At 45.5% G+C, this 17,889-nt stretch overlaps 1 protein-coding gene across 1 annotated transcript in view; it reads left to right on the forward strand.

Annotated features, from left to right (window-relative positions):
- Positions 1-17,889, forward strand: part of TGFB1 (transforming growth factor beta 1) — a 127,693-nt gene that overhangs the window by 70,213 nt on the left and 39,591 nt on the right. Inside the window, exons 2-4 of the mRNA XM_085625280.1 lie at positions 6,431-6,612; positions 9,113-9,233; positions 12,965-13,039. Coding sequence (XP_085481406.1) covers positions 6,431-6,612; positions 9,113-9,233; positions 12,965-13,039 — 378 coding nt within the window. The remainder of the gene's footprint in view (positions 1-6,430; positions 6,613-9,112; positions 9,234-12,964; positions 13,040-17,889) is intronic.

Genomic DNA, 17,889 nt, shown 5'->3' on the forward strand with positions numbered 1-17,889 from the left:
ATTTCGTTGTAAAGGCATGGTTGGTAAAGGCATATGAGTTACCAAAATGTAATTGGTTAAGTATATTACAAAACGCCCTATTCCCAGTGGGCGTGTAAATCATTAAGTAGATCATAGAAAATCAGTTACCGTGAAAACTGATTGCCGTCATGCCTTAAACTGCTCGTACACTCGGTGACTGTGATTTGCCCAACGGTAACCAATGGGTGTCCTACAACACACACACGGGGGCCAATCGCTAAAAACCAGGAAACGGCTGAAAATTCTAAAAGCTACGTCACATAGAGGGCACAAATACACTCAACCAATTCCTAGGACATGCCAAAGCTGTAGTACAGGTATGACGTTTTTTAACACAAACACATGCCCTGAGCCCTAAATTCCAGGAGCCCTATCCCACACCAACCCTAAGCCATAAAAACTAGCCCAATACCCTTACATTATCCCTATAAACAAACCCTAAACACTAACCCAAAGCCCTTAGTTCAGTTCTTTGCACAACCATTTAAAAATCATAGCGGAAGCATTAACCCACATATACCTTTATCATTCATTCCTTTAAAACAACATTCATGGTAAAGGCATACATGCTAAAAGCATGCCTGGTAAAGGCATATGGGTGGAATTTTGGCTTGGTGGTAATGGTCATGCGTGGTTATGACCTCGTTGTAATGGCTGTTTCCTACAAAATATTTTAAACTAAAATTAAGCCTATACTCAGGGGAACTATTTAAGTTTGGATGTATGGAAGGCTCCGTGGTCAACCATAAGGCTTGGCAAGGTCAGAAAGCACCTCGTTGACTGACCACCACAAGCGCTTGGTTGAGCCAGAAAGCGCCTCGTTGGCTAATGAATGGGGTGCTCCAAAGTATAATGGAGCCCTGAGGTGGGGCTGTTCTCTAATCAGAATAAGCCCCCTGCACAAAATGGCACCTGTCAAAATGGCACCTTTTAAAGCAATATTTTATTGGTGAATTTTACAGAAATTCTAAAATAAAACAATTAATACAAATACACGATAATTCAAAAACATTACAGCTGACACTAAACAACTTAAATCCACGTCTTTAACACGTAATGAAAGGACATAGATCAAAATGAATGGTAAATAATATATTATGCTACAAGTTCCATTGACACAGTAGTGCACAGATGCAATCATTGACGTCTAGAAGCTTTGGCCAGATCCATGGATGTTCTTGTTTAGTGTTTCAAGCTGTACATGAGGCTCTTCCTAATTTGCTTGAGTAAATTTGCTCAGAACAGTTCTTCTATTTCTACTTACCTTTGGGACTTCTACAATCAAAGTTTCGATTTTTTTTTTTTTTACAAATATTAGTATATTTTTAGGGGCAGGGGATGTGCATCATGATACATATTAGAGCATGGAAACGATGCCATGTGTGTTGCAGAACACACCACTCTTCAAAACAGAGCGACCTCACTGCCATCTCCTCCCAGAATGAAAATACCACACTCATTGGACGAATAAATGCTCACTCCCTGTCCCTTCACAACTCAACCTATCCTGGGCTGGTCTTGTCCTCCAATCACCTTTAACACATTTGAACCTCAGGGTGTAAGCTTACCCTTTCTGAGTTCACGGGAACCATGAAGCCACCCCATACCAACCAGCGGCCGAGGAACCACAACTTCAATTTAAACTGTCTGCTCCAAACTAAATCCCTCTGTGTCAATTGTTTTTGAGGCATTTGCCTTCTAAATACAACAAACATATAACCAGGCCCTTCCCATTGTTCCTTTAATTTAATAAAGCCCTAACATAATCCCTACACATATCTTTTTAGATGTATTTGTTTATTTATTTGATCGCAACTTGCAGTTTTCTTAATTTGAAATTAGCAGTCAGAGCCCATCAACAGACATACATATTCTTTGCAAGAGACTGCTTTAATGGTTATCCAACACATGTTTTGCAACTTCCTAAATTGTAACTTGTCACTTCCTAGGGGCTCACAAACGTCTTAATAATGACATTGCCCTCCTCAAAGGGATTTGGCAATCAGATCCCGGATGCTCTTCAGTCTACAATGGGTGTGAAGTTATCTGTTAACCCAAAGTTTCGAAGTTAGAAGTGGTTAAGACCGGTTTGAATTTAAGAAGTACACACTGAGGAGCCAGTGTCTTGGTTACAACACTGGTATGGTAGCCATAGCTTTGGAATGGCCTCCATGCTATTGGCAATACCACTGTTACTAAAATACAAGTGTATTCCTCACTTCCCCTTTGGCTGTCTTCTATAGAATTCTAATTATGTCCTAGGATACCACTACGTCCGATGTATCCAGGATCCATTAATATCTGCTCAGCAGCAGTGCGTCCATTAGGGCGTTGGGGCGTAGCCCCCCCACCCGCAGCTCCCTCGGCGTTTTTGAACTCAAGTAAACTGAATCAGTTTACTTAAGTTCAAAGACGCCGAGTGAGAACTGACAATCATGTCAGTCAGCAAAACGTCGGACCGCCCACCCCCTTCAGAGTCTGAAGGGGGTGGGCAGTCCGGCATCATGTTGACTGACATGATTGTGAGACGGACCAGGGCAATAGGCAGCAGCTGCAGCACAAGTGCGCATGAGTGGGGAAGGTGAGCGAATTTTCGCACCGTGCCCAGTCATGCGTACTAGTGGCTGCACAGGCTGGCGCATGCCCATTAGGAGAGCGAGGGTTGAGCAAAGGCTCAAACCTCGGTCTCCTAATGGGCAGGCGGACGAGCAGTAACCGTGCTGGCAGCGCCAGGATTCGCTGAGAGGGGCTGTAGGAGCCATAACCCGCCATTGCGCCAACCGACCTGAGGCGGCGCGGACCTGTGCAGGACCTCGGGTAGGATAAGGATTTAATTTTATTCATAGTCAACATTCCAAAGCTCCGGGGACTTGTCATCGTTTTATGAGCTACAGTGAAATAAACGTGCGTCCCTGACTGGAATCTAAGCGCTCATAACTACTGCTAACAACGTACCTTATCTCCTCAAGCTGTACTTGCTAGGTGTTACCTTTGGACGTGACAGTTCTGGCGGTCTTTTTCTGGGTGCATGTGAGGCGAGCACTCACCTATTAAAATAATTCAGATACACATTTAAGAGCACGCGATGCAAGCAAACCTACTGCTTCAAAGTGTGTAGTGCCGCAGGCCCCTGTGAAGCTTGCTGGGCCTTGTAGCGCTGTATAACAGCCCTCCCACTCAGTGAAGCTTGCTGGGCCTTCTAGCGCTATACACCTGTCCTCCTGCTTTTAGCTGTGAAGTGCCACAGGCCCATGTGAAGCTTGCTGGGCCCTGTAGCGCTGTATAAGTGCCCTCCAGCTTCTAGCTGTAAAGTGCTGCAGGACGCTGAGAAGCTTGCTGGGCCCTGAGGCGAAGTATGATTGCCCTCTAGTTCTGTGAAGGTTGCTGGGCCTTGTAGCGCTATATAACTGCCCTCCTGTTTCTAGGTGTGAAGTGCCTCAAGCCCCTGTGAGTGGATGGCACCAGGACCTGAATTGTGGATGTGCGCAGGCTGCACTCGTGAACCGCTTTCCGTGCTTTCTTTCCTCTGCCACAAGACAAGCACACACGTTTCTCCATACTGCATCCCCTCCCAGCCGTAAGCGGTTGCGTCCCTCGGGGCGGATGGCACTGGGTTGGGTCGCTTCTGGGGCTGAATGACAAGGGGACCCGGTCGGAAGAAGTGCCTGTGGTCCGGCCTCAGTCCTCAGACATCGGCACTTGGAGACCCTGACATCATTTAGACTAGTAGCTGCGCACCAATCACGTCATTATATTTTATAATCAGTATAGTACTATTCCTGTTATTCTTCACACCTAGTAAATAACAAGTCCTGCCTTATAAACTGCTCCCTTTTCTTTGGCTGATGGGTTTGTTCCAACAAAGGTGGCACTAGATTTGCGGTGAGAGCGCAACCACAGCACCGGATTAGCACGAGAAGAGGTGGCGTCTCTTCCGCCTTTGTCTTGCTTGTTGGTTGTGACACCAGGCCCCTTTGTCCCTCTGATGAAAGCTTGTCTCTTCACTGTGCCAGCATTTTACTGCTCTTACAAATAGCCCTTTGGCATCTTTTGGGAGCCTTGCCACTCCGACGGCATGGGTGCTGACTCCGGAGATGTAGGGTTCTTGGAAGTCTCAAGAGACTGCTCTACAGCGGTGCAGGTCCTGTTTACAGCTATATGAGCATGGGGACTGGTAGGCGCGCTCCTGTGTCTACTGATGTCAGTTTAGGCTCGCCTCATCGAGTGCCTCGGGGTAAATATAAAGACATTGGTGTTCAGAACAGCACCAACAGCTTCCGATACTTGGGTTTGTTGCTTGGAGTGAAAACAGAAGCGACGCTCAGAAATGGTTATTTCGTGGAGGTTTACCAGGCATTCCATCTCTCGTTTATTATTGTCTGCGCTTCTCCTACGCTGCACATGCCGCTGTCACTCCAAACGTAGTAATAGTCTCCCTGCAAAGTGTCTGCTCAGTGCATTGCTTGTCTACCTCGAGTGAAAAAAGAGTAGACAAATCGTGCATTTTCAAGCAAACTTAAAACTTGAGGAAGCAGGAAGGTTGATAAAGCAATAAGATTTAATTATTTTTCATTTAAGAAATTGCCAATTTTTATGAGCTATAGAGGACATACTTTGCGCATGCTGATGTGGATTGTGCCTGTGAGTGACTGCCCCATGTGTGGTTAGTGTCACAGTGTCACTCAGAGAATTGCTTGCTAAGTGGCTAAGCGGCTCAGATTGTCCTCTATAGCTCATAAAAATTGGCAATTTCTTCCTCAAGTTTGCTTGAAAATGCACCATTTGTCCACTCTTTTTAGGTCTCGCCTGACCCAGCGCATGCGCTGGTCTGCCGAGACATTTTGTGAGGGCTCCAAAAAGTGCTACCAGACCAGCCTAGAGCTACAGTGCATGTGCGCGGGCGCGCGCGCCGCGTTTTACCTCGATTACTTTCACTTTCGCGGCCACAAGGCCGCTTTGATGGTTGATCGCAATCACGATCACTTTGACTTTAGCGGCCGCAAGGCCGCTTGGCATAGCCAATAGGTCTCGCTTTTGGGACCTTATAAGTATTTAGTTATGCAACTGTTGCATGGCTAAACACTTATAAGGTCCCAAAGGCGAGACCTATTGGCTATGCCAATGCTTGTTTCATATGGTGTTCGGGCTTGCTTGCTACGCTCTCTCGCCATAGCGCAGTACAACAATAATTTTACGCCTCACCATTTTCAAATGTCACCAGCCACCACTGTATCTGCTCAGAGTGTGCATGGCCCTAGCTCATGGGTCTCCAGCGTAAGTCCCGGAGGCTCTGAATCCAGTAGCGACTCTTCGAGGGAGTGCTGCGGGGTGGGGCAGGGAGGAGGGGCAGGGTGGGGGGTAGTAAACTCCGGCATACGGCCGACCGGAGTTGTGTAAATAAATATGCCAAATCCACGATGCAGCGCGCAATGTAATTCATTTTATTTAGTTGTTTATTTATTTGCTCAATTCCGGTAGACCGTATGCCGGAGTTTATTACCCCCCACCCTGCCCATCCCCCGCCCCACTCCACCACCCCGCAGCACTCCCTCGAGGAGCTGCTACTGTCCGAATCCATGCCTGATCTTCTGAATATGTTAATTAATCTAATTTACATTGTGAATAGCTACCCTGAAAATTTGGCACGGATCGAGAATTCCTGGCCTACTTAAAACCACCACAGCATTTTTATAAGAAAGTAAATGCCTGCACAAGGTAAACAGCAACATTGTCTGACTTTTTTTAAATCTCAAAATACATTTCCCCATTACTGGGACATCTAGGGTGAATATATGGGTTAGAGGTTGTCGTAGCCCGTGAACTGGCACCAGAAAACTGTATCTATTGTGACTTCCGACTTTGCCCAAATTGGTTGATACTTGGCAAAACAAAATTCTCCATCAGTCTCAATTCCCTCTCTAGCATAAACTGGACTAAGGCACCTGGATGAAGCACGATACAAAAAAATGAACATTGAGTTTAAAAAACATAGATTAGAGAAATCAAGCCCTACTCAATCTTTTCATGATTAGAACAAAAATGTACGCTATTCCACCTTGACTCAAAATACATTTTTATTTTCCTATTTATGCTTCCAGACCTCCTAATCTTAAAGTCTGGAAGGTATTTTAAGTTACAATTGAGTAAAAAGTGGTGCCATAACAAGACCTTGATAAGGTTTTTGGTTCCTAAAATGATTGTCTTGGGCTGTGATGCACTTTTACCTCACTCTACATCGTTGTCTGGTTGTTTGTTAAGCTACAATTCCCATCTTAAGCAAGATGTGAAACATGGCAGTCTTATTGTAGATAATAACGTTGTTATGTACTGTATGGAAACTTATCTTAGGTTGTTCTTTACTTATGTGGGTGTTTGCCATTGGCCTTAACTGTACTCTTCTATTTTCCAGGAGCTCCGATCCCTTCAGCCTGTGACCGACGCGAGGGTGATGTGGTGATCATATTCAATGCGTCCAAACTGCGCGAGAGCGTAACCAGCGAAACCTTGCTGTACCGCGCGGAGCTTCGAATGCTACAGCTAAGCTCGAACAACGCAGAAAGAAGTGTTGAGCAGCGGGTTGAGTTATATCAGGTGATTGACAATACAGGTGTCCACTGCTGGACATCACTGCACGAGGCCATAACTAGTCCCTTTAAGTGTTTGGGAAAGTGTATTACTGGTGCAGCATCACTGGAAGGCCAAAAGTCATGCCCATTGACAGCTTGTGAGTTATTCCGGCTGAACACAACATTCACTTGCCGCAAGATGTGCGTGGGTTTCAAATCATGCTCCTATATGTGTGTTACTCTGCCTTTGGCCCTCTCAGATGCGTAACGAAAGTTGAAGGGGCCCCCCTGCAATATACACTGACCGCCCCTGCTCCGGATTTATTCCGGAGCGCTCAGGCATATGAACTGTGCCAAGGGGGCCCCCCGGCAGCTCGGGGGCCCCCCGCACCGCGGGGGATGCGGGGGCCTGTGTTACGCCCCTGGGCCCTCTGTATAACTACTCATTCACCATTACTGGCTGATTCTAGGTTTCAAGCTCAAACCCATTTACAGGGCACAAAAAATTATAAAGAAAACCAGGAACATAATACACAATCTGTCAACGGCAATGAAAAGGCATAAGAAAGGCATCCGACCCCACCCAATTTTTTATTGATATCATTATACCATTTAAAATAATCAGGTACCTGACCAAAAACACTGATATTCTATATTTCCAAACATATATTCTGGATGGATGGTGTATATGCAAATAATTTTTGGCACACAGACAAGCCCCCTTCCAGTGCTTTTGCTGCACATCAGGAACGGCCCGTGCAGGTAAGAGCGGTGGGGCAAAGGGGAGGGAGTTGACAGACGACGATAAGGGAAAATGAACTTTAAAAAAAAGAAAAATACTTACCTTGTGCTCCCAACATTGCCACTTACCTTGCGCTCGCCGCATCGCTGACTTGGCAGTGCATCAAACGCAAGGTAAGTGGTTTCTTTTTTTGAAATTTCATTTTCCCTCATCGTTGTCTGTCTACTCCCTCCCCACCCCGCCCCACCGCTCTTACCTGCATGGGCCGGTCCTGCTGCACATTCCAGGAGTTGGATGTGAGAAAAGCTACACTGGCTTTTTATGAGATAGCCAACACATATTTGTATGTATGTGGTATTTCGTAGTGGGAAACTAGACAAAAAAGCAACCCAGCACTGCACAGGGACAAAGACAAGCATAAAGTCAATGAGTAAGAGGAGAAGTAGCTGGTTTGTAGACAGTTTATGCATTGTTATGTAGTGTTCTTCAAAGAAGTTCATCTTCAACTCTTTCCTAAACTGAGGAAGGATTGGGGTGGTCCTGAACGATACAGGTACACTATTCAAAGAAATAGGTTGACCTAAACTCACATTTTTGTCGTCAAATAAGACCATCTGTCTAATGGCCATACTTCAAAAATTGGAAAACTAGAGTGCAGAATGTCATATGGATATAAGGTATTTGAAATCACAGGCCGATTTCTGGATAAAAGTAGTGACTGCAGTGAGGTTAGATTTTTTTTTTCTGGAGACAAGTCATTGATTCTGTTACAAGTGGCCGGACCCGCACTTTCGAAAGTGGGTTCTATCGGCATTCTTTTGACGTGAAGTATGTTTGGGATATCTGAAGTAGGCAGGAGCGGCATGTGCAGGTAAGAGCTGGCTGGGGGGCAGTCGACAGACGATGACGAGGGAAAATACAATTAAAAAAAAAAAAACACTTACCTAGCGCTCGCCGCATCGGTGATACGGTGAGAGCAATATAAGTGGTTTTCTTATTTTTTTTTCACCCTTGTCATCGTTGGTCACCTATAATCTTCAGGAGTGGCACTGTTAAGTGCTGAAGAGCAGTGCAGTAGAGATGATACTTGTGAATTATGAAACAAGACTTGGTGGGAGTTAAACACAAAGGAATCAAATAGAAATCACTGACCTAGGAAGGGATAAATGGTTCGAATCAGAGAAGGGAGGAGCATATTGTAGTGTTCTTAGCGACTTTGTACAGAATGTTGGTGGGCGGCATGTTGGACGGAATGTTGGTGGGTGGCAGGCGATTGGAATGTGGGTTCCGGAAAGGTTCTTAACTGACCCCGCGTTGTGTGAACTCCTTCTTCGCTACACATATGGCTTCAGTCACCTTGGACAATGGAGGTTCTTTTAGTCTGTGGTATTGAACGCAATTTTTAGGCCTGGAAATGGAAAAAGTTGCACATGTCTTCTTCACCTGTACAAGACTGTTGCCTCTGATTTTGAGGAGGGCCTTTTTGATTGGAGGAACTGGTCATAACTCAAACCGTAGTGAGTTCATGATTTCCAAAGGCACCCTGACGTTGGGCCACATGCTTTACACAGCTCTATGAAATGACTCAGTGGTGTCCTACAACTATTTCTGAAGTGTCACAGTCAGAATAAAATATCTGTGACTCCCTTGTGAGTATTGACTCATTCTAGTTCCTCCCTACTGTCACAGGTCACCTGGTACCTGACAGAAATGTTTACCATTATTTTCTATCAGTGAATTTACTAGAATCTAATAATGCATTCCTGGCTCCTTCCTTTAACAGTGCAATGGCAGAACATCTCCACGTTACCTGGGCAACAAATTTGTGAGGTCATCCGTTTCAGACAATGTGTGGCTCTCCTTCGATGTGACAGAAACAGTGAAACAGTGGCTTTCTGGGAAAGGTAAGGCATGAAGCCTGCAAGTCCGCAGCGCCTCCTCCTACATGTCATCCTTTATTATTAATATACACCAGAATTAATGATTAGGAACGTACTATAAATTACCCAGGATGGGTGCCTGATATAACTGCACTTATCGCCACCCACACCCTGAAAGACCAGCAGATGCGTTAGAGGTTCCCCTTATATTTCTTTCTTGTATACAATAAATTCAGTGGCGGCTGACATGGCTCGCGGGTGGCGGGGGTCGCGCAAGGATGCACATAATTATTTTTGTATTTTTTATTTTTAAATTAACTTACTTTCCTGCCAGGCCCAGCGTATCTGCTCCTGCTCTTCTTGAGGCACAAGAAGCAAAACCAGGCCCGCTGACCAATCACAGACCTGCAATGCAGCATTGCGATTGATAGGCACTCAGGCTGCCCTGGCCAATCACAACGCTGCAATGCAACGTTGTGATTGGGTTTGAGCGTCTTGGTTCGACGCTCCATCAGGGAATAGGGGCCTGGGCATGTTCTCATGCAGGCTGTAATGCAGCCTGCATGGAGAATGGGGAAAGTGCGCATGACTGGTCAAACAGCCATTGTGCACGTATAAGTAGGCAAACCACTCCTCCCCTTCCCTGATCCGAGAGCAGAGCAGCCCCGCCCACCCGCAAAGCAGCACAAACATAAAATGATAACAACTAAAATGTATTATCATTTTATGTTTCCTCTTCTCGCACTGCTTCAAAGCAGTGGGACGACGCTCCTCCGCCAAACCGGAGGAGCCGCAACTGTATAAAATTAGTGAAGAATTGTTCATAGCATTATTAAGCCATGGAATAGTAATGCACAGATTCACCTAGATTATGTGTGTACAACTAACGATACACACAACACGGTACCAGTTCCTATAGTGAGCAGTCCCAATAAGGTATACTGCCTGAGGGGTTGGGAAAAACAATGTGATTGGAAAGGTTCGTGGTGATGTCTAAGATGTAGGCCAGATACTCCTGGGTGGTTTTCCAAGTGCCCTCACACACCCTTGCGGGTGCAAAGCATCATCATCGGGCATTGCTCCTCGTGGGGGTGGCGCTGCAGTCCCTCACGGGCCCTTCAGGAGGGCTCTCTGTCGGAGATCTTTTTATTGGAGTAGCCGTAGTTGTGCGTGCGGGTGTGTGGGGATTGTGGGTGATGTGGTGAGACTAAAAAGACCTGTAGGTACCCCAAACGGTTTATTAGTGAGTCCTGCGGGTCTGGTTAAAATCTAACGGGGAGTGGTGCCTAAGTAGCACTCTAAAAAGTAGGGGAAAGGTAGACTGTTCTGCTACTCTCGACTCGTGTGTGATAAAGTTAGAGTGAGAGTAAGAACGTGAGGTGGGTGGTCAACATGTTTCGCGTTTCCCTGCGGTCCCTAACGGATCCGTAGCGCTTCGTCAGGACCAGAAGTAAAAGAATAACAAAAAATGAGATATAGGCGAGAGTGTATCCTATATGTCCATATTCGAGGGAACACGTTTTGTTCGTGTCCCAGAGAACGAACCCAATGTTAAATGGGTCCAGGCTATACCGGATAAAGATCAGCTGGGGCGGGGGCGCCAGTTACGTCCCGGGTATTCTATTCTGAACACCTACGTGCCTCCAGGATCGCCGGTGTACAACTAACGAGCCAGCCTTTCTGCGCACTGTGATTTAAGTCGAGTGTGTGCATATACAGAGTAAGCCAAGATCATATATAACATATTGATTAAAGGATTGTGTAGGCCATAAAATAACCCAATATTTCTTCAAACCATGAGTCACTCAGGATTTGTACCTGGCATAAGTGTATGCATGAAATCAATTAGAATGGACCTGAGCATACCACGAACTGGGTGTTTTTTCATTCCATGATTTAGGTCAGTGTGTGCATACCATTAACTTGCTAGGATGTTGGTAAACCATGAATTATGCAGAATGTCTGCATATCAAAGATTAACTAAGATACGTTCATACGAAGAAATGAAAAGGATGTTTGCAAATCAAATTTATGCCATAGTTTCTGTGTGCAGTTAATTACCCCTGGGCTCATTTCTGAATGCCATAAATAAGCCATTGTGATGGTGCATGCAATACTTCTATATGATTTGTGTATGCCAATGATAGGGCACACGCACACCATGGTCAGGGTTGGACTGAGACAAAAATAGGTCCTGGCACCAAAATAGAAGTGGCCCGCACTGACTAATCAGATAGCTAAAAAAGTGGCCCGTATTCTGCAAACCAGGGCAGTTTTGAAATGTAATTATATAGGAGTTTTGCAAGGCATGAAGGCTGCATACATTTGTGCATGCTACAGGCAATGTTTGTTGTAATATTGGGCGAAACGAATTGCAAAACCCGGCCTACCAGACCATTAAACAAGCTCAAAAACAGACAGAAATCCGGCCCCCAAGCTAACCTGTCAGCCTAGCCAGTAGGGCACTGCCTGATTGCCCTATAGGCCAGTCCAACCCTGACCATGGTTAGCTGCAACCGGTGCATGATCTAAAATATCTATTTACCTTTCTTATGTATCTATTATTTTGCTGAAATACAAACGTTATTGAAATGCACCATAGTGTTGTACGTACATACAAAAACATATAATATGGAATTACACCATATATATATATAAAGTCCTTATTTCCTTCAGCAGCCAATGCGTCTAGGTGAAATGACAGGATCCAAGGAGGTAGTGCAGATCTCGTAATTCCAATGGGACAAGAAACTCCTGTTACCAACCCCAATCAGTAGCGCTCCGAATGAGGTGTACATTAAGCTGCATTGTTTCCAAGGGCCGCAAACCAGGATAATGATGGGATATGCTCAGAATTGCTCAATTTCATGAAATGCTTTTAACGCAAGGATTAGATCTCTGGTTTCCTGGTATCACAGCCGTGTCCAGGGCCAGACTGAGGAACCAAAATCAGCACTGGCAAAAAAGATCCAACCCGCTCCGGCCCCTTTGTCTTCTCTCAACACCTCTTTCTCTTCTCTCTTCTCCTTCTCTGATCACTTCCTCTCTACCCACCCCATCCCTTCCACTTTCAAAGCCTCCTCATGCCTTCTGCAGTTAACCTCGGGGAGCTGATTAAAGTGACAGGGGCACAAGTAGCTACCAAGGGCTCTCAAAACCAGCCTCCAAGGGCTCCAGCCCTCTGGGGAAATGCCTGGTGAAATAAAAGGCCAATCCGGCCCTGGCCATGTCATGTTAGCTGCACGTACGGTGGTAATGAACAGGGCCGGCTTTAGGGCTGGTGGCGCCTGGTGCGACAATCAATTTTGGCGACCCCACGCCCAATGACTGCCTTCTTAGATTCTCTCACTACTACCCGGCTAAATTGCCCCTCATATCTCCAATCATAAGTTACTAGCGCTCCCCCTTGAGTTCAGCTCCCCCTCCACAGGTCAGCGGCCAGTGGGGCCGCACCAGTTGCACTGCCTTAAAGCCGGTTCTGGTAATGAAAGGAGGGGACACTGAGGAGGATGCTGTTTACATTGGGCTGATTACTTGTATGGTGCTTAAAGAGCCCTTAAGTATCTTCAGGGTGCTGTGATCTAAGAGTGGGCAGAAAGGGAAGCCATTACAGGATATCGGATGCAAATATTTCTTGTTATAAAATCAGCAGCTTCATCCTTGATGTCCAGAGCTTTAACAATTCAAGTGTATATTCTACTGTCTATGGAAGTATTACACCTTTGCACTCACCTCTCTGTCGCCTTTTGTTTCAGAGGAATTCGAGACCTTCAAGCTTAGCCAAGCCTGCTCCTGCAACGCAACGGAGAACTTCAAATTAAGTATTGCAGGTAAACGAGGAAGTTCCCCCTAAATAGTTTTGACAGTTCCTATATTAAGAGTGGATAATGAAACAGTACACAGGGCAAGCCGAATTGGCTCTCGACACTCACTGATCTGGGAAACTGGGGGCCTGATTTAGAATTTTGCCATGGGATACTCCATCACAAACACAGCGGATATCCTGTCCTCTGTATTCAGCGGCGGCCGGCACAGGTAAGCGCGGTAAGGCGGGGCTGGGTGCGACAGGGGGAGAAGCTGACAGACGACGGAATAGGTATTATTTATTTATTCAATTATACCTATTCCATCGTCTGTCGAGTGCCCCCCTCCCATCACCGCCTCGCCCCACCGCGTTTACCTGTGCCGGCCTCCGCTGCCTGTATTACAAGTACATTACATCCTAGAGCACTTGTAATACCGCAACGGGATATCCGTCACATTTGTGAGAGAGTATCCCCTCTGCATACATGCCAGCAGACCTGATTCAGAAGTGGCACTCCCGATGTTTGAAGCCAAAAAATGGCTTTATCTTGCCCTGTTCCTGCCTGAAATTGCCTCTGATTCAATGTATGTCAATGGGTAAAACACCTTCCCCTTATATAACATTTTACAAATTCTCCCACTTTCCACTTGTAAAATGTTGGCATGTATGCATGCATCCGCCAAACTCTAAATCAGGACCTTAGGTCATTAAATGGTGCCTAGCATTGATCATAGATATGTGCACACTGACAGCAAGAAAGGTGCCTGTCATTGACCATAGAAACTTAAGAACTGCCAGCAAGAGCGCCGGCTTTTGTGAATGATAGAAGAATATTCACCGATGGCTAGAAAAGATGCCTATCCTAGAAACACGTGCACTGACATTTGCAAACACTCCGCTTACTCATCATGAGCAGATATACACAATATTTATCGGCACTTTCTCGACTATAAATGGACCGACCCGTTGCCGTCCTTCAGATGGTGCTATGCCAACTCCCCGGATTTACTAACAGCCCAAATGAGGCGTTGGCAGTTTTCCCTTTTAAGTTTTTCCTCTCTCTATCTGGCATGAGACTACACATTGCTGGCAGCCGGAGGCCTCGGAACTGGAGAGACATTTTACGAGACGCGGTGCCCTGTGAGGCCTGAAAATGAATTCCGCACATAGAGCCAGTGAAGGGAAGACGTTCCGGGCAACCTTTCTTTTTAACATTTCGCCTCATCTGGTGCCTCTCGTCAGTCGCGCTTGGCCTTCAGCCTGACAGGTTTCAAGTTAGCATGATGTCGCGGGCTGGATGGCTGCGGGACGTTTTTAAAGTGCGCCAGTTTGCGCTGCGTCTGTTCCGATGAGGGCAGCTGATAGCGCACTGACGCAGAAGCATCTCTGCACTTTGCCACAGCATGGAGCTGAAACGCCCACCCTACAATTCCAAGGTGTTCCTGCGTTAATGCTGTCGATCTAGTGCAGTGTGATATGGCATTTCCCTCTATGATAGCGTTATGTAGTTGCTACATCATAATATTCATATGGTAAAGCTGTCTGTGGCGTACTAGAGTGTAGTAATAATACGTTAATACTATGAATTTGACACATTGTAGCCCAGTATTCAAATGTTAATACTCTTTTTGGAAAATGATGCTGTTATGTGTGTGTGTGTGTGTGTGTAAATGTGATAAATATTCTGATCTGGAACTTTTCACATGACAAAGCTGTGTATTTGCTAAACTGTGGTGCAGTGTTCACACTGCACAAACAGGGTGGCTTGTGTGATATGGATCCTCGCACTATGGTTCACTGGTGAGTGTGGTCTGTCTGGCATAGGATTTGTACTTGAAGCATGCCCTTCCAGCACAAATTCCTATCCTAGGCCAACTCGGAAGATGTGGATGTGTGCTACTGAGCACTGAAGCATGCATGCAATGAGTGTTTTTTTGGAAAATAAACACTTTTCTCCTTGTTAACGCCTGCTTCAGGGAGGTGGTGTGGAGATGCCAGACACCAGTATAATCTCCTCACAAACCTTTCAGTGTCAACATCCATGCCTGGCCAACAATAAGATGATTTCACCCTCCTTTTCAATTTGACTATGCCAAGGTGTCCCTCATGATTTATTTCCAGAATTCTCAATCTTAGGCCCACTGGAGGTACCAATCTATTCCCCCTTAGGACATATCCAGTATCACTAAGGGCCAATTCATCTTTAATCTTCCACAATTTTTTGCAGTCACTGCTCAAGGCGCTCTTGTTAGCCCAACCATTTATAATGAATTGTTTGACCCTCAACAATGTTTCATCTTCCTCATACCTAGTTTTCCATTCCTCGTCCAAAATAGCTACATTACCCTCGCCAATCATAGCTACACTGTAGTCTTCCCACTCTCCCCCATTTGTTTCTTCCTGGATTAAGGAGAGCAGCTCAAATAATGTGCCACTTTGTTCATGTTGGCTAGTAGATATTCCACAGCATACACATAATCTAGTACCCTATAAGTCATGCTAGCAATGCAAGCTTTAGCTCTGAAAATGCCCTTGGAGGTGAGGACCTTCACCAGGGGTTTGTGGTCTGTGGGGGAACACAAACCGGGATCCCCACAAATACTTCCTGTAATTCTCCATGGCCCAAACTGCAGCCAACATTTCCTTTTCAATGACCAAGAATTTTTCTTTTGCTGGGGACAATGACCAGGAAACATATGCTACAGTGCATTCTTCTCCCATACTAAATACCTGAGTTAATACTGCTCCTAGTCCATTTCCACTAGTGTCTGTGGTGACAATGCTGTCTGTTCCCACCTCAAATCCTTGCAAAGGGACTGCCGTCTCAATGTTTTGCTTAATCCTCTCAAAATCTGCTTGTAATTCCTCACTCTATCCGAATTGCATCCTCACCTTTAACAGTTGTCTCAATCCATGAGTCTTCATGGCAAAATGTTGTTCAACCCTTGAATAAAATTCTGCCAGACCAAGGAACGACCTGACTTCTTCCTTAGATGTATTGGCAGGACCATTCCTAACTGCCTCTATAACATCCTTCTTTGGGGCTGTTCCATCTCTGCCCACTTCATGCCCCAGGTAAGTCACTGATCTCAATGCAAACCTGCATTTTTCTAACTCCGCTGTGAGAACCTTGTCTGCCAACTTCCCTAACACCGTCTTTAACCTGATGTCATGTTCACTTCTATCTTGGCCCATCACCAGTTATCATCCTGGAAGTATATCACTCCGTCGATGTTTTGGAACACCTTGGGCATGAGACGCTGAAACACCTCAGCCGCTGATGCAAGGCTAAATGGCATGCGTACAAATCTATAACACCTGAAAGGAGTAACAAACACAGTTAAATTCCTGCTAGAAGGATGCAGTTGAACCTGGTGATTAGCCGAAGTACAGTCTATTGTAATATCCTTGGATTTAGAGAGGAGTTAATCAATTCGGGGTAAGGAAAACTTATCTATCACTATATTTTTGTTCAAGTCCCTGAGGTCAATGCATAGGCATAACCGGCTATTGAGTTTCCGAGCTACAACTAAGGGTGACAACCATTCGGTGCTTTCTACAGGCTCTGTTATTCTCTTACTCTCCAGAATATCCAATTCCTTCATTACGCAATCCCTCACACCTATAGGTATATTCCTGACTTTGTGACATACAGGTGCAGCACTTTCCTTCAAAACAATTTTATGAACAAAACCACTTAGCTTCCCTACTGTCCCCGAAAGTACACCTGGAAAGTGTTCCTTAACTTCTTCCACTATTGGTTAATTTTGTAGCATAACTTGTTCTCAACTATTGGGGTCCAGAGTAATACCTAATTTCACCTAGTCAAGCCACCCAAGTACAGATGGTCCTTTTTCTGTACTTACAATTTTCCTAGACCTGTTCTACCTTTGAATTCAAATTTAAGCTCTCTAAAGTGCACCATAGAAATGTCCTCACCCGTAAAGGTGGCTGGATGAATATCAGTGGGATTCAATTAATCCCCCAGAACCTTTGCAAATTTGTCGTCCCACACAGACTTTTGCACAGTGGTGTATAGGGACCCTGAGTCTGCCAGAATCTGTATGTGTACTTCCCAAATAACCATATTGGATACAGGTTTATTCCTGGTGTCCAGATTCACCTCCCATACATTATCCTCTATACTGAGGACTCCTTCCTCCCTCGAAGATTCAATCTCTACCTCTACATCATCATCATTATCCATCACACATCTATTCACGTTCTTGTCTCTTTTTCCTGCACACCTTGGAAAAGTGTCCCATAATCCCACAGTATGCGCATTTGGATTTCGCTGCTGGGCAATTTTGTATCCCTGGCCATATGGCCCTTGTTGCCACATCTGTGTGTAAATCACCGAGGGCTGACACACACTACAAGTACAGGGCTTGCTAGTTACGGGGTTTGCGAATCACTGATGCTGCACACATCCCCTTTACTGTATAATACTTTGGAGTGAGGTAAAGTGTGCAAATCACTGAAGATGAGCACTGCCATGCTTACTAACAGTTTTTTCCCTCCCTGTGCCTTAAGAGACTGAACAGGGACTGCCTCAACCAGCTTCACGAACATCCAAGATGGCAGCCACGAACATAAGTGTGTGTCTAACGTGTATCTGTTAGCTCCTGGTAGCTGACGTCTCTGCTGTATTCTGCTTAGTGACATCGGAGCTTTAAACCAGCACGTTCCACTGCAACCCCTGTCAGGCGCAAGCTAGGCACTTCAGAGCTCGCGCACTTCACTGCTTTGCGCTGTCTATAAGCCATCTTTAAGCAAAAATGTGCAATCTCGTCCCATCCAGTGGTGTTCACCGCACTCCCAATATCCACTGCAGATGAACCCTTAAGATCCAGATCAGCGTCAGCTGAGGTCGCA

The sequence above is a fragment of the Triturus cristatus genome, chromosome 9, assembly GCF_964204655.1.
Source record: "Triturus cristatus chromosome 9, aTriCri1.1, whole genome shotgun sequence".
Lineage (NCBI taxonomy): Eukaryota > Metazoa > Chordata > Amphibia > Caudata > Salamandridae > Triturus > Triturus cristatus.